This window comes from Xenopus tropicalis, chromosome 4 (assembly GCF_000004195.4).
Source record: "Xenopus tropicalis strain Nigerian chromosome 4, UCB_Xtro_10.0, whole genome shotgun sequence".
NCBI classification, from domain to species: Eukaryota; Metazoa; Chordata; class Amphibia; order Anura; family Pipidae; genus Xenopus; species Xenopus tropicalis.
This window is the reverse complement of record NC_030680.2, coordinates 5,711,995-5,732,068: the sequence shown is the minus strand read 5'-3', so window position 1 is coordinate 5,732,068 and position 20,074 is coordinate 5,711,995. Positions and strand designations below refer to the sequence as shown.

The 20,074-nt window shown below is 49.2% G+C and overlaps 1 protein-coding gene across 1 annotated transcript in view; it reads right to left on the bottom strand.

Moving 5' to 3' along the window:
• Positions 1-10,749: 10,749 nt before the first annotated feature.
• Positions 10,750-20,074, bottom strand: part of ctr9 (CTR9 homolog, Paf1/RNA polymerase II complex component) — an 18,266-nt gene continuing 8,941 nt past the window's right edge. The window contains 14 exon segments of the mRNA NM_001005076.1: positions 10,750-11,832; positions 12,131-12,246; positions 12,446-12,530; positions 12,638-12,816; positions 13,907-14,059; positions 14,158-14,293; positions 15,327-15,398; positions 15,503-15,648; positions 16,309-16,425; positions 18,703-18,851; positions 19,168-19,255; positions 19,346-19,531; positions 19,623-19,711; positions 19,808-19,991. Of these exon segments, the coding sequence (NP_001005076.1) occupies positions 11,433-11,832; positions 12,131-12,246; positions 12,446-12,530; positions 12,638-12,816; positions 13,907-14,059; positions 14,158-14,293; positions 15,327-15,398; positions 15,503-15,648; positions 16,309-16,425; positions 18,703-18,851; positions 19,168-19,255; positions 19,346-19,531; positions 19,623-19,711; positions 19,808-19,991 (2,100 nt within the window). The 3' untranslated portion in view covers positions 10,750-11,432.

Sequence of the window (20,074 nt, the reverse complement as noted above, 5' to 3'; positions counted from 1 at the left end):
GGCAGATGAGGGAGTAGGGGAGGGGGTGAGTGTAGAATGGATAGAATTAGAAGAATGAGGGATGAAAAGAATGAGGAGAGTGAGGGACAGAAATGCAGAGAATGGATGCGAGGGTACTGGACAGACAGCAACTTTTCATTTGGTCTTCATTTTTTTCTACAATTTGAATTATCTTCTTCTGCCTGTTTGTAGCTTTCAAATGGGGGTCGCTGACCCCGGCAGCCAAACCCTATTGCTCTGTGAGGCTCCAGTTTTATTGTTATTGTTACTTTTCATGCTTCATCTTTCTATTCAGCCCCTCCCCTATTCATATACCAGCCTCTCATTCAAACCGCTCCCCGGTTGCTAAGGTAATTGGGACCCTAGCAACCAGATAGCAGTTGACACTTAAACTGGAGTGCTGCTGAACAAAAACTGAAATACTTAAAAAACTACAAATGATAAAAAAAGACCAATTGCAAACTGTCTCAGAATATCACTGATACATCATAATGAAAGTTAACACAATACAAGGAGTTGCCGACGCTGGGGGTATTAGGGAGGTGGGGCAGTCAGTCCTGGCAATGTTATATCTGCCCCAATGTTATATCTGCCCCAGTCTCTCTCTGCCCCCTACTGGCCTTGCAGAAAGTGCAAATGTCAGCCTCAACCTGCAGGTCAAGGTTTTCAGGCACCGCCCACTCATCCTGCTGAGGGGAGGAGACTATAACTAGGTATCTGAGGAGACCTTTCCAAGAAGGTTTAGGGCAGTGGTTCTCAGTCTTCCTAATGCTGCAATCCTTTAATACAGTTCCTCCATGTTGTGGTGACCCCCCCAACCATAAAGGAGCAGTGTCTCAATAACCAAGACCAGGGATCCCCAACCTTTTATAACCGTGAGCCACATTCAAATGGAAAATAGGTTTGGGGAGCAACACAAGCATGGAAAATGTTTCTGGGGTTGCCAATAAGGGCTATGATTGGCTATTTGGTAGCCCCTATGTGGACTGGTAGCCTATAGAAGACTGTTTGGCTTTAAATTGGGTTTTATGCAAGCAACACTTGCCTTCAAGCCAGAAATTCAAAAATGAGCACCTGCTTTGAGGCCCCTGGGAGCAACATCCAAGGGTTGGGGAGGTAATATGTTGCTCATGAGCCACTGGCTGGGGATCACTGACCAAGACCATCAGAAATGTGTTTTCCGATGGGCTTAGGCAACCACTGTGAAAGGGTCATTTGACCCCTCCCCCCCAGAAACCGCTAGTCTAGGGAAACTGGTATCTTCTACTTTCCCCATAATGGTACATGTATAACCTACTTATCAGTTGTGCTGGTATGGTGGCCATCTGACCAACAGATCCTTGTACACAGCATATCTGGTGGGACTGTAAGGCCACCTTCAAACCTTCAGCTGGTGGTCATTCTCTTCCCATCAAATGTGGCCTCTTAGCCCCAAATTCTGACTTTTTTTTTTTTTTGAGGTGGCCAGCTCCTAGATTGCTATACAACCCATGTTTGCTTCTTCCTGTACCCCCCTAGGGCAATCATGTCAAACTTGGCTGTTTGGCTTCCTGGGTCAAACTAATCACATGGAGCCAAACCAGGTCACCAGAAGGTATCCTCTCCTGCTGTGGTGGCTTTTAGTTCCTTGCATTTTAAACCTTGGCTGTCAAGCAAACCTTCCTGTATATGGTCACCTTATCTGGCAAGGTTGCCAAGTGAGAGGATCTTCTGATATGCCCACCTAAAGGTGGGCAATATCAAGCTAATTCAATTGCTTGACCCAAAGGCCACATCAACAACAAGCTGATCTGGTCCATAATGTGACCAATATCAAATCTGCCCAGTCACCATCTGGCCGATTTTGGCCAGGTAGGGCAGATAAGTTGCTGAATTGGTCTGAAGGACCTGAATTGGCAGCAAAAATCTGCCTATGTATGGGTACCTTTTTAGACTTGATAACATTAGTTGATTGGCTACAGTAGGCCCTTAGCAGAAAGAGATGTGCTGTTTCCACTATAAACCATTAAAACTCCATTTTGAGAAGCCATATTTTCTGGTAGTGGAGTTCTGAGGATCTTCATCCCTCAGGCCAAAAGCTTGAGTTTCCAATTCACGGTCATGGCATCTCCTATGGCTTCCTTGTCCTTCAGTGAGATGCTCTAGAGAGTTCCAAGGCTCTGGATTTGCTGATGAATGTAGGTCCTTGTGCCCTTGGCATTGACCATCTCCACCGGCAGGCCCATAGTCACAGCCACACAAACACCTCTGTACCTGAGTTACTGGGGCTACCAAGTTGTGCAGTGAGGCAGCCTTATGGGATGGGTGGTGGGACGTATGGAACAGCCTTGGCCTAGATCCCAGATGTGAAGAAATGACCGCTCTACTGCTCCTTCCTATTTGGACTTCCAGCCTCTATAGAAATACTCTGCTCCTTGAAAGGCAGATAAGAGTGCAAGATGGATCGTTGTCTTTCTGACTGACCCATAGCCCTCCTGTTGTGTTATCCCTGTAGAAGAAAAGTGGGTGCATCTTACCAGGAGCACAACTTGACCCCCACCCTAGTTGTGCTCTAACTAGTTCCTAGACCACATGCTCACATCAGCCAATTGGAAGCTTGGCTCTGATTGGGCAAAGACATTACTTTTAACTGTAAGGACAATGGCCTGGGAGAAACCATTGCATTATTCAGAAAGGGGAATACGGTTACAGCCTGGAAATGTTAGACCTTCTGATAAACATCTGGTGCTGGGGAGGGGTCAGAGACCGAGGGGGGGGGGGGTGTGAGCAACAAATTTCAATGCAAAAAGTGGCTGTAGAACAGGGGTCCTCAAACTTCTGAACTAAGGGGCCATATCAAGGGCCCATTTGATTGTTGGGGAGCCAAACTGCCATCACCCCCGTCCGTTGTCAGCAAAACTGTGACCCAAACTGGTTGCATAACCCCCCCTGCTCTGTTCGTCCGTCCACCCTCCCCTCTCCAGTGCACCGATCGTCTGTTGGCCACTCTCCCACTGAGTCCTACCTGTTCCAGTTCCCCCCCAGTCTGCTGTCAGTCCTCCATCCTGCTCCCTGCTGAGTCCTCTCTTTCTGTTGTCCATGTAGAAGCCAATAGCAAAGATCACTTTCCTTGAAGTCTCGAAACCATAAAGATTTTTTTGAGTTTTGTCCGAAAACTCAACTTTCTTTTGAATTGTCGCTGCAACAATTCGATAAAGTCGGAGAAATTTGGAGTTTTAGTAAATCTGCCCCCTGTCAGAAACTCATTACCAAACCTGCAAAGCGCCCCCACAGCAACCTGCATCTGGTACTTCAGATTTCCGGGGCAAAAAATTCTCACAGTAGCTTCCCTCCATTAAAACAAATATGTTTGGAAACTACGCGACGAATCCAAAATGGGTAAATCTGGCTTTTTACTCCAAAATGCCAACCAACAAAACTTCAACTAGGATTTCAACTAGGAACTTGAACACACAGTGTCAGACTGGGGTGTTTGGGGGCTCAAGGGAAGAAGTCGATCAAGGGCCAACCCCCTGCGCCATTTCTACACCCCTCCCCCCCAACTAATTACCACTCAACAGCATCGGGCTCACCCACCAACATGCCTGGTGCAAAGGTGCCCAACAGATTTTTTTCCCAGTGCCCTATTGGGCCAGTCCAACCTTTAATTCGCAGTACCCCAATATCCCAATTTGGGTGCCAGGGTGCATGTGTTGCCTGCTGATCCCCGAGATGGCTGCTGGGAACAGAAAGGGCACAGCTAAAGGTGGGGGGGGGGCAATGCTGTCAGGCAGCTCTGTAGTCCTGGGACAGACTATGGGGGCACAGATAAGTTGGGGCAAGTGTCAGTAATGAAAGAGGGGGCACTGCTGCTAAAACTAAACATTTGTCTGGGAGGCTTTACTTTTCCTTTAAAAAAAGATATATACAGTATATTAACCCAAACCTGATTATTCCCTTATTCATTGAGGGTTGCACTAGGGTTAAACACAAACGTGTCCCCTGACAATAGGCTGCTGGTCCCCAATAATGTGCTAATGACCCCCCCAATGGGGCCCCTACAAGAGGATGGAAATGGAGACTGGGGGGGAGGGGAACAAAGCAAAACAAAACAGAAATTCACAAAACTGTGGCAGCTGAGTGGGAATTTGGGGTGGGGATTTCTGTTTGTGAATCTGGGGAAAGGTTTTTACACCAGTTTCCCCCCCGCGCGTTGCTATAGACTTGTTTCCTAACAATGTATTAAAGCATGAGATGGGGGATAAACCAGACAGACTGACAGTCACAGACTTCACATGGGGGTCAATGAGAAGGAGCGGCAGGACCCACCAGTGTCTGGATATGGTTGGGCGGCTGTACCAACTGCCCGGGGTGAGGGAGAGTGCAGAATGGATAGAATGATGTGCGTAGAATGGATAGAATTACAAGAGAGCAGGACAGATAGAATGATGTGCATAGAATGGATAGAATTAAAAGAGAGGGAGATGAATAGAACGAGGAGAGTGAGGGATGGATAAAATGGGGTGAGCAAAGGGTAAATAGAATAAGGAGAGTGGAGTTGGATAGAATGGAGTGAGTGTAGAATGGATAGAATTAGAAGAGTGAGGGATGGAAGGAATGGGGTGAGCAAACAATAGATAGAATGAGGAGTGAGGGGCAGATGAGGGAGTAGGGGAGGGGGTGAGTGTAGAATGGATAGAATTAGAAGAATGAGGGATGAAAAGAATGAGGAGAGTGAGGGACAGAAATGCAGAGAATGGATGCGAGGGTACTGGACAGACAGCAACTTTTCATTTGGTCTTCATTTTTTTCTACAATTTGAATTATCTTCTTCTGCCTGTTTGTAGCTTTCAAATGGGGGTCGCTGACCCCGGCAGCCAAACCCTATTGCTCTGTGAGGCTCCAGTTTTATTGTTATTGTTACTTTTCATGCTTCATCTTTCTATTCAGCCCCTCCCCTATTCATATACCAGCCTCTCATTCAAACCGCTCCCCGGTTGCTAAGGTAATTGGGACCCTAGCAACCAGATAGCAGTTGACACTTAAACTGGAGTGCTGCTGAAAAAAACTGAAATACTTAAAAAACTACAAATGATAAAAAAAGACCAATTGCAAACTGTCTCAGAATATCACTGATACATCATAATGAAAGTTAACACAATACAAGGAGTTGCCGACGCTGGGGGTATTAGGGAGGTGGGGCAGTCAGTCCTGGCAATGTTATATCTGCCCCAATGTTATATCTGCCCCAGTCTCTCTGCCCCCTACTGGCCTTGCAGAAAGTGCAAATGTCAGCCTCAACCTGCAGGTCAAGGTTTTCAGGCACCGCCCACTCATCCTGCTGAGGGGAGGAGACTATAACTAGGTATCTGAGGAGACCTTTCCAAGAAGGTTTAGGGCAGTGGTTCTCAGTCTTCCTAATGCTGCAATCCTTTAATACAGTTCCTCCATGTTGTGGTGACCCCCCAACCATAAAGGAGCAGTGTCTCAATAACCAAGACCAGGGATCCCCAACCTTTTATAACCGTGAGCCACATTCAAATGGAAAATAGGTTTGGGGAGCAACACAAGCATGGAAAATGTTTCTGGGGTTGCCAATAAGGGCTATGATTGGCTATTTGGTAGCCCCTATGTGGACTGGTAGCCTATAGAAGACTGTTTGGCTTTAAATTGGGTTTTATGCAAGCAACACTTGCCTTCAAGCCAGAAATTCAAAAATGAGCACCTGCTTTGAGGCCCCTGGGAGCAACATCCAAGGGTTGGGGAGGTAATATGTTGCTCATGAGCCACTGGCTGGGGATCACTGACCAAGACCATCAGAAATGTGTTTTCCGATGGGCTTAGGCAACCACTGTGAAAGGGTCATTTGACCCCTCCCCCCCAGAAACCGCTAGTCTAGGGAAACTGGTATCTTCTACTTTCCCCATAATGGTACATGTATAACCTACTTATCAGTTGTGCTGGTATGGTGGCCATCTGACCAACAGATCCTTGTACACAGCATATCTGGTGGGACTGTAAGGCCACCTTCAAACCTTCAGCTGGTGGTCATTCTCTTCCCATCAAATGTGGCCTCTTAGCCCCAAATTCTGACTTTTTTTTTTTTTTGAGGTGGCCAGCTCCTAGATTGCTATACAACCCATGTTTGCTTCTTCCTGTACCCCCCTAGGGCAATCATGTCAAACTTGGCTGTTTGGCTTCCTGGGTCAAACTAATCACATGGAGCCAAACCAGGTCACCAGAAGGTATCCTCTCCTGCTGTGGTGGCTTTTAGTTCCTTGCATTTTAAACCTTGGCTGTCAAGCAAACCTTCCTGTATATGGTCACCTTATCTGGCAAGGTTGCCAAGTGAGAGGATCTTCTGATATGCCCACCTAAAGGTGGGCAATATCAAGCTAATTCAATTGCTTGACCCAAAGGCCACATCAACAACAAGCTGATCTGGTCCATAATGTGACCAATATCAAATCTGCCCAGTCACCATCTGGCCGATTTTGGCCAGGTAGGGCAGATAAGTTGCTGAATTGGTCTGAAGGACCTGAATTGGCAGCAAAAATCTGCCTGTGTATGGGTACCTTTAGACTTGATAACATTAGTTGATTGGCTACAGTAGGCCCTTGGCAGAAAGAGATGTGCTGTTTCCACTATAAACCATTAAAACTCCATTTTGAGAAGCCATATTTTCTGGTAGTGGAGTTCTGAGGATCTTCATCCCTCAGGCCAAAAGCTTGAGTTTCCAATTCACGGTCATGGCATCTCCTATGGCTTCCTTGTCCTTCAGTGAGATGCTCTAGAGAGTTCCAAGGCTCTGGATTTGCTGATGAATGTAGGTCCTTGTGCCCTTGGCATTGACCATCTCCACCGGCAGGCCCATAGTCACAGCCACACAAACACCTCTGTACCTGAGTTACTGGGGCTACCAAGTTGTGCAGTGAGGCAGCCTTATGGGATGGGTGGTGGGACGTATGGAACAGCCTTGGCCTAGATCCCAGATGTGAAGAAATGACCGCTCTACTGCTCCTTCCTATTTGGACTTCCAGCCTCTATAGAAATACTCTGCTCCTTGAAAGGCAGATAAGAGTGCAAGATGGATCGTTGTCTTTCTGACTGACCCATAGCCCTCCTGTTGTGTTATCCCTGTAGAAGAAAAGTGGGTGCATCTTACCAGGAGCACAACTTGACCCCCACCCTAGTTGTGCTCTAACTAGTTCCTAGACCACATGCTCACATCAGCCAATTGGAAGCTTGGCTCTGATTGGGCAAAGACATTACTTTTAACTGTAAGGACAATGGCCTGGGAGAAACCATTGCATTATTCAGAAAGGGGAATACGGTTACAGCCTGGAAATGTTAGACCTTCTGATAAACATCTGGTGCTGGGGGAGGGGTCAGAGACCGAGGGGGGGGGGGTGTGAGCAACAAATTTCAATGCAAAAAGTGGCTGTAGAACAGGGGTCCTCAAACTTCTGAACTAAGGGGCCATATCAAGGGCCCATTTGATTGTTGGGGAGCCAAACTGCCATCACCCCCGTCCGTTGTCAGCAAAACTGTGACCCAAACTGGTTGCATAACCCCCCCTGCTCTGTTCGTCCGTCCACCCTCCCCTCTCCAGTGCACCGATCGTCTGTTGGCCACTCTCCCACTGAGTCCTACCTGTTCCAGTTCCCCCCCAGTCTGCTGTCAGTCCTCCATCCTGCTCCCTGCTGAGTCCTCTCTTTCTGTTGTCCATGTAGAAGCCAATAGCAAAGATCACTTTCCTTGAAGTCTCGAAACCATAAAGATTTTTTTGAGTTTTGTCCGAAAACTCAACTTTCTTTTGAATTGTCGCTGCAACAATTCGATAAAGTCGGAGAAATTTGGAGTTTTAGTAAATCTGCCCCCTGTCAGAAACTCATTACCAAACCTGCAAAGCGCCCCCACAGCAACCTGCATCTGGTACTTCAGATTTCCGGGGCAAAAAATTCTCACAGTAGCTTCCCTCCATTAAAACAAATATGTTTGGAAACTACGCGACGAATCCAAAATGGGTAAATCTGGCTTTTTACTCCAAAATGCCAACCAACAAAACTTCAACTAGGATTTCAACTAGGAACTTGAACACACAGTGTCAGACTGGGGTGTTTGGGGGCTCAAGGGAAGAAGTCGATCAAGGGCCAACCCCCTGCGCCATTTCTACACCCCTCCCCCCCAACTAATTACCACTCAACAGCATCGGGCTCACCCACCAACATGCCTGGTGCAAAGGTGCCCAACAGATTTTTTTCCCAGTGCCCTATTGGGCCAGTCCAACCTTTAATTCGCAGTACCCCAATATCCCAATTTGGGTGCCAGGGTGCATGTGTTGCCTGCTGATCCCCGAGATGGCTGCTGGGAACAGAAAGGGCACAGCTAAAGGTGGGGGGGGGGCAATGCTGTCAGGCAGCTCTGTAGTCCTGGGACAGACTATGGGGGCACAGATAAGTTGGGGCAAGTGTCAGTAATGAAAGAGGGGGCACTGCTGCTAAAACTAAACATTTGTCTGGGAGGCTTTACTTTTCCTTTAAAAAAAGATATATACAGTATATTAACCCAAACCTGATTATTCCCTTATTCATTGAGGGTTGCACTAGGGTTAAACACAAACGTGTCCCCTGACAATAGGCTGCTGGTCCCCAATAATGTGCTAATGACCCCCCCAATGGGGCCCCTACAAGAGGATGGAAATGGAGACTGGGGGGGAGGGGGAGGGGAACAAAGCAAAACAAAACAGAAATTCACAAAACTGTGGCAGCTGAGTGGGAATTTGGGGTGGGGATTTCTGTTTGTGAATCTGGGGAAAGGTTTTTACACCAGTTTCCCCCCCGCGCGTTGCTATAGACTTGTTTCCTAACAATGTATTAAAGCATGAGATGGGGGATAAACCAGACAGACTGACAGTCACAGACTTCACATGGGGGTCAATGAGAAGGAGCGGCAGGACCCACCAGTGTCTGGATATGGTTGGGCTGCTGTACCAACTGCCCGGGGTGAGGGAGAGTGCAGAATGGATAGAATGATGTGCGTAGAATGGATAGAATTAAAAGAGAGGGAGATGAATAGAACGAGGAGAGTGAGGGATGGATAAAATGGGGTGAGCAAAGGGTAAATAGAATAAGGAGAGTGGGGATGGATAGAATGGAGTGAGTGTAGAATGGATAGAATTAGAAGAGTGAGGGATGGAAGGAATGGGGTGAGCAAACAATAGATAGAATGAGGAGCATAGGGATGAATAGAATGAGGAAAGTAGGGGAGGAATAGAACAATGTGTGTAGAATGGATAGAATTAAAAGAGAGGGATGGATAGAATGGGGAGAGTGAGGGGCTGGATAAAATGGGTTGAGCAAAAGCTAGATAGAATGACATGAGTGTAGAATGGATAGAATTAGAAGAGTGAGGGATGGAAAGAATGGGGAGAGTGAGGGACAGAAATGCAGAGAATGGATGCGAGGGTACTGGACAGACAGCAACTTTTCATTTGGTCTTCATTTTTTTCTACAATTTGAATTATCTTCTGCCTCTTTGCAGCTTTCAAATAGGGGTCACTGACCCCGGCAGCCAAACCCTATTGCTCTGTGAGGCTCCAGTTTTATTGTTATTGTTACTTTTCATTCTTTATCTTTCTATTCAGCCCCTCCCCTATTCATATACCAGCCTCTCATTCAAACCGCTCCCCGGTTGCTAAGGTAATTGGGACCCTAGCAACCAGATAGCAGTTGACACTTAAACTGGAGTGCTGCTGAACAAAAACTGAAATACTTAAAAAACTACAAATGATAAAAAAAGACCAATTGCAAACTGTCTCAGAATATCACTGATACATCATAATGAAAGTTAACACAATACAAGGAGTTGCCGACGCTGGGGGTATTAGGGAGGTGGGGCAGTCAGTCCTGGCAATGTTATATCTGCCCCAGTCTCTCTGCCCCCTACTGGCCTTTCCTTTATGCACAGTTTAGCCGGCTTTTTCCTCCCTGCACTTCCATCTCCTCCCCCAAGGGGGTAACTGCCTGCAGGGGGCAGTACTGGCCCAATAAGGCTTCCCTGAATAAGGGCAAGAGGTTTGTCACTTGATTTTGCCCCGGACGTGACTGATGCCCTGGGGGCAGATTGGGCCAATCCCATTTGCCCAATGGCAGCACAAAGCCTCATTCCCAATTTGCCCCAGCAGTAGGCGTGTCCCAGCAGGCCTAATGAGCACCTCGACTCCCATGTGCTTCATCCTCCCAATCGTCTTTAGGGGACCCCCCCACCCCACAAAATGACCCTTTTGCAAAGAAAAGAGACGGATACAAAATAACCAGAAAAAGTCCCGTTTTATTTCAAACACAAAAATAGTTCAGAAATAAAAGACAAAATTGAAACTTCAGTCAACGTCCCCCCCAAATCCACAGGGCGTATAAACGAAATACGGGGAGCGGTCGCGCCCAATGAGGGAGGAGAGAACACGGTCACGTGACCGCTACAATTGGCTGCAGCTGTAACGCAGGAGAGCTCTCATTGGCTGATACACGTTCTCTTGCACTGATTGGTTCTGTTCAGTAATTTATGATTGGATACTATAGGAACCACCCATAGCCGCTGCAGCCCGGGCCCCCATCAGGGGAGCAGAGGTACTGCAGTCAGGGAATGGAAAGTTACAAGTTAATGGACTAGCAGGGGGCGTGGCCACAGGGCTCTGCTGACTTAGTAGCGCCAAGACCCAGAATGTTACAGTATGAAGTAGACAATGAGACAATTTGCAATTGGTCTTTATTTTTTTTTTTTTATTACTTATTTAAGCTTCATATGTGGGAGCTCTCCAGTTTGGAATTTCAGCAGTTATCTGGTTGCTAGGGTCCAAATTACCTTAGCAACCAGGCTTTAATTTGAATGAGAGACTGAAATATGAATAGAAAGAGGGACTGAATAGAAAGGTTATTAATAAAAAGTGACAGTAACGAAATTGTAGCCTCACAGAGCAATGGGTTTTGGCTGCCGGGGTCAGTGACCCCCATTTGAAAGCTGCAAAGAGGCAGAAGAAGGCAAATAATTCAAAAACTATAAAAAAAAAGAAAAAATGAAGACCAATTGAAAAGCTGGTTAGGCTCCATTTATCATCATCATCATCATCACTTTGCCCCTCCCCCATTGGGAATGGGACCATTAAATGCAGCCTGAGGTGGGCAAGTGAGCCTGCACAGCCTGGTGGGGGGGGGGGACGGCATTTTATTTCATGGCCGGTAACATCAACCAATCACATTGCCAGGGGTAGAGCAGGAAGCCCCGCCCACCAGTGCCGCAGGGTCACATGATTCCTCCCGGGTTAGAAAAGAAAACCGCGTAACAGTCTTTCCCGGCGTCGCAGCTTCACGTTTGTTCCGATTCTACTCGTACATAAAGGGAAAAGGAAGTATTTACATAGTAAAGTACACACGGCCCCGCCCACGGCGCCGTATTTAATCGCTATCATCCGAGCCGTGGTCCGACTTCTCGTTATTCGAGGCCTCTTGTTCCGATTCGTTGGGGGAGGCTCTGGCCGAGCCCTCGTTGTGAGACCCCCTGTCCGACCCCCTCTGTGACTCTGGGCTGCGCGACGCGGCTCGGGATTCGTTGTCGGAGCCCCCCGAGCTTCTCCTGGATTGGGCCGAATCGTTGTCAGAACCGGAATCCTGCCGCCTCCTTTTTCTGGCCCAGGCGTTGTTATCGGAATCGCCGTCCGACTGCGGAGACTTCTGGGGGCTGCCGGCGCCGCTGCCCGACTTGTTAGCGTTGTCGGAGTCGCTGTCGGACATGATGCGCTTCTTGGCCTGGGTCCTGGGGCCCTCGTCGGAGTCGCTGTTGCTGCCCCGCCCGTGGCTAAAGGCAAAGAAAAGAACCAATTAAACAACAGAATGAATGCGCCAACTGGTAATGGGTGGAGCAATAAAGTCGACACACCCCCGACCTGCATCCATATTTATAGACCCACGCCCATCCTGCTATGATGTCACGGAAGAGGGTGGGGCCAAGCAGGCGTGAGTCTATAAAAGGCAATCTAGCGCCAACCACGGGTTGCTATGTCAACCAGCGATGGAGAGCTTTTGGTAACAGTCCCAATATGTCCACCAGAGGGCGCTGCTGCTGCATAATAAAAACACCCCAAATCAGGACTTACCCTTCGTCTGCGATCTTGAGTTTATCTTCATCGGAGTCATCCTCGCTGGAGGATATAATGGCCTTCGATTTGATCTTCCCTTTCATGGAAGGCGGGGTGCGCTCAAATTTGGCCGGCTGGAAACGAATAGAAACTATCAGTTCCGCCCCCAACAACCCCGAGGGTGCCTAAGGGGGAGGAGCCATAGCTCAGCAGCTTTGTATTATGGTAACTGAAGGCAACAGACAACCCCATCCCCGAGCATGCTGGGTAAGAACATGTCTATACATTGCTAGCCAATGCATGGGGGCGCTGCCGGGGGGGCACAATAAATACCTTTTCTCTCTTTTTCGGCTGACGTTTCTTAGGCTGCGGAGCTTGATCTTCATCATCGTCGGACCCGTCGCCTCCTTTTTGGGGCCTGGGGGGGGGGCAGGAAGAGATTGGTCAGGTGACAAAGAAGCGCTACAGATATTTCCTTGCTACAAGGGTGGGGCCCGGGGCCCCCCAGGCTACAGAGAGCCGTACCTCTTCCTCCTCTTCTTCTTCTTCTTCTCTCCGCCTTCTCCCTCCTCTCCGCCTTCCCCTTGTTCCCCGCCGGAGCCGCTGCTGCCGCCGCCCTTCTTTCTCTTCTTCTTCCGGGGAGCCAGATCCTCGTCAGAGTCGTCATTTACAAACTCATCGAACTCCCCGTTCTTTTTGGATCTCTGGAACAGAACAAGAAAGCCCATAGGAGCCGGGGCCACAGAACCAGACCCAATGCCCACGCTGGGAGACCTACCAACCTGACTCATCTCCCATTCCGTATGTTGTAGACAGTTTGCAATTGGTCTTTTTGCAGTTTTTGAATTGTTTAGCTATTCACCAGCTTGGAATTTTGGGAGCTTCCTCATTGCTAGGGTACTAATTACCCTAGCAACCAGGCAGTGGTTTGAATAACAGAGGAATATGAATAGAAAGGGGTGTGAATACAAAGAGAAGTAATAAAAACTGAAGCTACAATTGTATTGTTTTTGTTAAAGAGCAATAGTTTCTGGCTGCCGGGGTCAGTGACCCCCATTTGAAAGCTGCAAAGAGTCAGAAGAAGGCAAATAATTAAAAATAAATAAAAAAATGAAGACCAGTTGAAAAGTAGCTCAGAACGTATTTACTTTTGATAATTTTTGAATTATTTGCCTTCTCTTTGCCGGTTTCAAATGGGGGTCGCTGACCCCGGCAGCCAAACCCTATTGCTCTGTGAGGCTCCAGTTTTATTGTTATTGTTACTTTTTATTCCTTATCTTTCTATTCAGCCCCTCCCCTATTCATATACCGGCCTCTCATCCAAACCACTCCCTGGTTGCTAAGGTAACTTGGACCCTAGCAACCAAACAGCTGCTGAAACTCCAAACTGCAGAGATGCCGAATATAAAATTGATATAATTAAAAAAAAAACTAAATACAAAATGAAGACCAATTGCAAACTGTCTCAGAATATCACTCTCTATATCATACTAAGTTGTCTCAAAGCTGAACCTCCCCTTTATCACGAGGATGGATATAGAACGCAGGGCAATAAATAATAGCCCCCCTGCACCCCTATACGTATGTGCCCGGCCCTCCCTTCCATGCCCAAGCTGTGCCAGCGGCTGCCCAATTGCTCAGGGAATAAATACAGAATGAACCACTGCAGGAAGTACAGAAGGCAAAGGGGCAACCAGGAGCCCCCCACTAACTCCCAGCATCACCTGACTCCACGCCCAGAGGAAGGCAATCTATTAACCCCATATACTCAGTTACAAATGGAAGGTTCCATACCCTTCCGCCGCCCCCGCCTCCCCGCTGTTTCTTCTCCTTGGGAGTTTCCATCTCTCCGGTGAAGTTCAGCAAGTTCCTGGTCTTCTCCACGTACTGAGCTCTCTGCTCCAGCAGCTTCTTCTGCTCCTCGATCTCCTTCAAGCGCTTCTCTTCCTGTGGGGGGGCAAAGAAGGAACCGGGGTCAGGCTGCCCACCTCTGCCCACTCTCACCCCCACGCCCGGTGTATAAGGATATAGAGACATTTACAGACCTGTTCCTTGATGAGCTTCTGCCGTAGGATTTCCTTCTCTTGCTCTTGCTTGGCACGGAGCTCTTTCTCCTCCTCGTCCTGCTTGCGCGCCCGCGCCACGTGGTATTGGGCCTGGCTCAGCAAATCAGAGCACTGCCTGGTGTGAGCAAGAGACAGAGCAGCCAATGTCAACGTTTAGTATGATGTAGAGAGTGATATTGTGAGACAATTTGCAATTGGACTTCATTTTTTATTATTTGTAGTTTTTTAGTTATATCACCAGCTCTCCAGGTTGGAGTTTCAGCAGTTATCTGGTTGCTAGGGTCCAAATTACCTTAGCAACCAGGGAGGGGTTTGGATGAGAGACTGGTATATGAATAGGGGAGGGGCTGAATAGAAAAATAAGTAATATAACGTAACAATAACACTAAACTGGAGCCTCACAGAGCAATAGGGTTTGGCTGCCGGGGTCAGTGACCCCGGTTTGAAAGCTGCAAAGTGTTTTGAAATAATTCAAAAACTGTAAATGATAAATAACGAAGACCAATTGAAAAGTTGCTTGGAATTAGCCATTCTATATGCCCACATGTACCCTATATAGGGGGGCACAGGGGAATATAATGCCCACGTGTACTCTATATAGGGGGGCACAGGGGGAATATAATGCCCACGTGTACTCTATATAGGGGGGCACAGGGGAATATACTGCCCACGTGTACTCTATATAGGGGGGCACAGGGGAATATACTGCCCACGTGTACCATATACAGGGGGGGCACAGGGGAATATACTGCCCACGTGTACCATATACAGGGGGGGCACAGGGGAATATACTGCCCACGTGTACCCTATACAGGGGGCACAGGGGAATATACTGCCCACGTGTACCATATACAGGGGGGGCACAGGGGAATATACTGCCCACGTGTACCCTATACAGGGGGCACAGGGGAATATACTGCCCACGTGTACCATATACAGGGGGGGCACAGGGGAATATACTGCCCACGTGTATCATATACAGTGGGCACAGGGGAACATACTGCCCACGTGTACCATATACAGTGGGCACAGGGGAACATACTGCCCACGCATACCCTATACAGGGGGCACAGGGGATATAATGCCCACGTGTACCATATATAGGGGGGCACAGGGGCAGCTACTAGTAACAGAAAGCTCCAACTCACCGGGCTTCGGACGCTGCAAGGGCCAAATCGAACCTCATCTTGTCCCCGACTTTGCTCAGGTAGTTGAAATATCTAGGAAAACAGAGTTACATTTAGTTATAGCCTGGAACATTCTATTTCAGCAGATGCATCATGGGTTATACCCCAAATAAGCTCCGCCCCCTCTGCCCCCCCACCTGTGCGCCAGCTCCAGCTCCTTCACAGCATTCAGTACCGCCTTCAGGTTGCTCTTCTCGTCCTTTAACACTAAAGTTGCCAGTCTCTGTAGCACCAGGGCAACGTTGAACATCAGGACGGTGTCATTAGGGGCCACATGCCGAGCCTACGGGGGGACAAGAGGGTCATGAAGTCACAGAACACAAACTGTGATTCTAAAATGTTTATTTATTGGCAAATGTGGGCAACTAAGTCTCCCAACCACCCAACGCTGCTCTGAATGATGTTATTTCCACATACTCTCAGATGCCGCCATATTGCTCTCCCCCTACTGTATAATATTGATTAGCCAACTCTTCTCATTGTAAGCTGTCAGCAGACTGTTCTAGCCCCACCCACTGTTTAAGTTACAGACTCCCTGCCCCTCCCCCTGCAAGCTTCCATCAGAGTTTCCTAGCCCCACCCACTGCTTGAGCCATAGACTCCCTGCCCCTCCCCCTGTAAGCTCCCATCAGAGTTTCCTAGCCCCACCCACTGCTTGAGCCATAGACTCCCTGCCCCTCCCCCTGTAAGCTTCCATCACTGTTCCCTAGCCCCACCCACTGCTTGAGCCACAGACTCCCTGCCCCTCCCCCTGTAAGCTTCCATCACTGTTCCCTAGCCCCACCCACTGCTTGAGCCACAGACTCCCTGCCCCTCCCCCTGTAAGCTTCCATCACTGTTCCCTAGCCCCACCCACTGCTTGAGCCACAGACTCCCTGCCCCTCCCCCTGAGAGAAATACAGTGCAAATGGGTAACAGGCAGATGATTGATACGATTCATTACCTTGAGCAGAATCTGTTTGCACTCCTGCAGTTTCCCACATTTAAACAGAGCCCGAGCCAAGTACAGCAGCACCTCTGTGTTCTGGTGTTTGTAGAACTTCCGCAGGCAATTCTCATACTGTGGGGAAAGCAACGGGAATGCTTACTGGGATTCTGGGTAATCACAGCACCCAGCGCTTCCCTCACAGCCAGGGATTCTGGGTAATATCCCACCTTCCCCCATAATCACACAGCACCCAGCGCTTCCCTCACAGCCAGGGATTCTGGGTAATATCCCACCTTACCCCATAATCACACAGCCCCCAGCGCTTCCCTCACAGCCAGGGATTCTGGGTAATTTCCCACCTTACCCCATAATCACACAGCACCCAGCGCTTCCCTCACAGCCAGGGATTCTGGGTAATATCCCACCTTACCCCATAATCACACAGCACCCAGCGCTTCCCTCACAGCCAGGGATTCTGGGTAATATCCCACCTTACCCCATAATCACACAGCACCCAGCGCTTCCCTCACAGCCAGGGATTCTGGGTAATATCCCACCTTACCCCATAATCACACAGCACCCAGCGCTTCCCTCACAGCCAGGGATTCTGGGTAATATCCCACCTTACCCCATAATCACACAGCACCCAGCGCTTCCCTCACAGCCAGGGATTCTGGGTAATATCCCACCTTACCCCATAATCACACAGCACCCAGCGCTTCCCTCACAGCCAGGGATTCTGGGTAATATCCCACCTTACCCCATAATCACACAGCACCCAGCGCTTCCCTCACAGCCAGGGATTCTGGGTAATATCCCACCTTACCCCATAATCACACAGCACCCAGCGCTTCCCTCACAGCCAGGGATTCTGGGTAATATCCCACCTTACCCCATAATCACACAGCACCCAGCGCTTCCCTCACAGCCAGGGATTCTGGGTAATATCCCACCTTACCCCATAATCACACAGCACCCAGCGCTTCCCCCACAGCCAGGGATTCTGGGTAATATCCCACCTTCCCCCATAATCACACAGCACCCAGCGCTTCCCTCACAGCCAGGGATTCTGGGTAATATCCCACCTTACCCCATAATCACACAGCACCCAGCGCTTCCCTCACAGCCAGGGATTCTGGGTAATATCCCACCTTCCCCCATAATCACACAGCACCCAGCGCTTCCCTCACAGCCAGGGATTCTGGGTAATATCCCACCTTACCCCATAATCACACAGCACCCAGCGCTTCCCTCACAGCCAGGGATTCTGGGTAATATCCCACCTTACCCCATAATCACCCAGCACCCAGCGCTTCCCTCACAGCCAGGGATTCTGGGTAATATCCCACCTTACCCCATAATCACACAGCCCCCAGCGCTTCCCTCACAGCCAGGGATTCTGGGTAATATCCCACCTTCCCCCATAATCACCCAGCACCCAGCGCTTCCCTCACAGCCAGGGATTCTGGGTAATATCCCACCTTACCCCATAATCACACAGCCCCCAGTGCTTCCCTCACAGCCAGGGATTCTGGGTAATATCCCACCTTACCCCATAATCACACAGCACCCAGCGCTTCCCTCACAGCCAGGGATTCTGGGTAATATCCCACCTTACCCCATAATCACACAGCACCCAGCGCTTCCCTCACAGCCAGGGATTCTGGGTAATATCCCACCTTACCCCATAATCACACAGCACCCAGCGCTTCCCTCACAGCCAGGGATTCTGGGTAATATCCCACCTTACCCCATAATCACACAGCACCCAGCGCTTCCCTCACAGCCAGGGATTCTGGGTAATATCCCACCTTACCCCATAATCACACAGCACCCAGCGCTTCCCTCACAGCCAGGGATTCTGGGTAATATCCCACCTTACCCCATAATCACACAGCACCCAGCGCTTCCCTCACAGCCAGGGATTCTGGGTAATATCCCACCTTACCCCATAATCACACAGCCCCCAGCGCTTCCCTCACAGCCAGGGATTCTGGGTAATATCCCACCTTACCCCATAATCACACAGCACTCAGCGCTTCCCTCACAGCCAGGGATTCTGGGTAATATCCCACCTTACCCCATAATCACACAGCCCCCAGCGCTTCCCTCACAGCCAGGGATTCTGGGTAATATCCCACCTTACCCCATAATCACACAGCACCCAGCGCTTCCCTCACAGCCAGGGATTCTGGGTAATATCCCACCTTACCCCATAATCACACAGCACCCAGCACTTCCCTCACAGCCAGGGATTCTGGGTAATATCCCACCTTACCCCATAATCACACAGCACCCAGCACTTCCCTCACAGCCAGGGATTCTGGGTAATATCCCACCTTACCCCATAATCACACAGCCCCCAGCACTTCCCTCACAGCCAGGGATTCTGGGTAATATCCCACTTACCATTTGCACGGCACTGATGTACTGTTTCTGCTCCACGTAGATATGCGCCAGGTTCAACCAAACGTCACTGATGTCGGCCGTGGCTTCTCTGACTTGGGCAAACACATCCCGCGCCTCTCGGACGTACCCTTTGTGTGCCAGCACAGCCCCTTAAATAAAGGCAGAAGTCAGAAGGGAAACATGCAGCGGCCCCTGGTGGCAGCCCCAGAAGTGATGCATTCTGGGATAAGACTGGCATCATACGCTGCACCCATCTACAGAAGTAAGGAGCTCAAAAAAATGTTGCTCGATTGCTCCTCCCCCTGCAGTAATAGCACAGACCACCAGGGGGCCTCTAACTAGGACAGAACATCTGAGCTATGGTTATGCTACGTATCCATTGCAATTAATTCCAATAAATATTGTGTCCCAAGCCTAATTATCTGCTGAATTTCCGGAGGGCCCGGGCGGTATTTGCGCGCTTACCGATGCCGTTGGCCGCGTACAGGTTCTTGGAGTCGTTTCTCAGCACTTGTTTATAAATAGCGAGCGCTCTGTCCTGATGGCGTTTTTCCTGCAGGGAACAAACACATGGTCACACACCGGGAGGGGGCTCTGGCCCTTTAATTGACCCTCCCCACCCAATAAGCTCCAATGTCCGTACCTTCTCGCGGTCTCGCGTGGGCTGGTGTAGCGTCTGCAGCCACACGTTGCCCAGAGCCAACATGGAGTAGGTGTCGTTCTGAGTCGATGGCTGTTTCAGAATTCTCTCAAACTTCTTCTGCCCGGGGCCCCATTCCTGCTTCGCCAAATGAAGGTTCCCAATCAGGGACCAGGCATCTGGATGATCCTATGGTAACAAAAAAAAAAAAAGGCAAAGTTAACCCCTATTAATAACTCATTTATAAATCTAAAAGCAGAGGTTTAGGGTTCTCTCTCACTTGATTAATCTGCAGGGCTTCTTTAAACCAATCAGAAGCCTCATAGAAATTCCCTTTGTCTCTGGCCATGGCTCCAAGGCGCAAGTAACCTGGAAAAAAAAATGGGGCACACAGGAAATGGGGGTTAGCTTATTGCCTATTGGTTGGGCAGTTTGGCTTTGGGCACGTGTAGGCGGGGCACTTACAATCCACATAGTTGGGATGCTCTCGCAGAATGTTCTTGTACAACTTCTCCGACTCGTGAAACTCACAGAGACCCTCGTACAGCCTGGCGAGGTTATAGGTGGTGGTGACGGAGATGGCGTTGTAGTAATGTTCGTCGTGTTCGGCTTCGGCCTTAGCCCGGTCCAGCGAAGCCAGAAAGTATTTCTACCAATCAAAAAGAAGGAAACAAAGACCCTGTAACAAATGCCATGGGACTAAAGGCGGCCGTACAGTTCCTTCCAACCGAT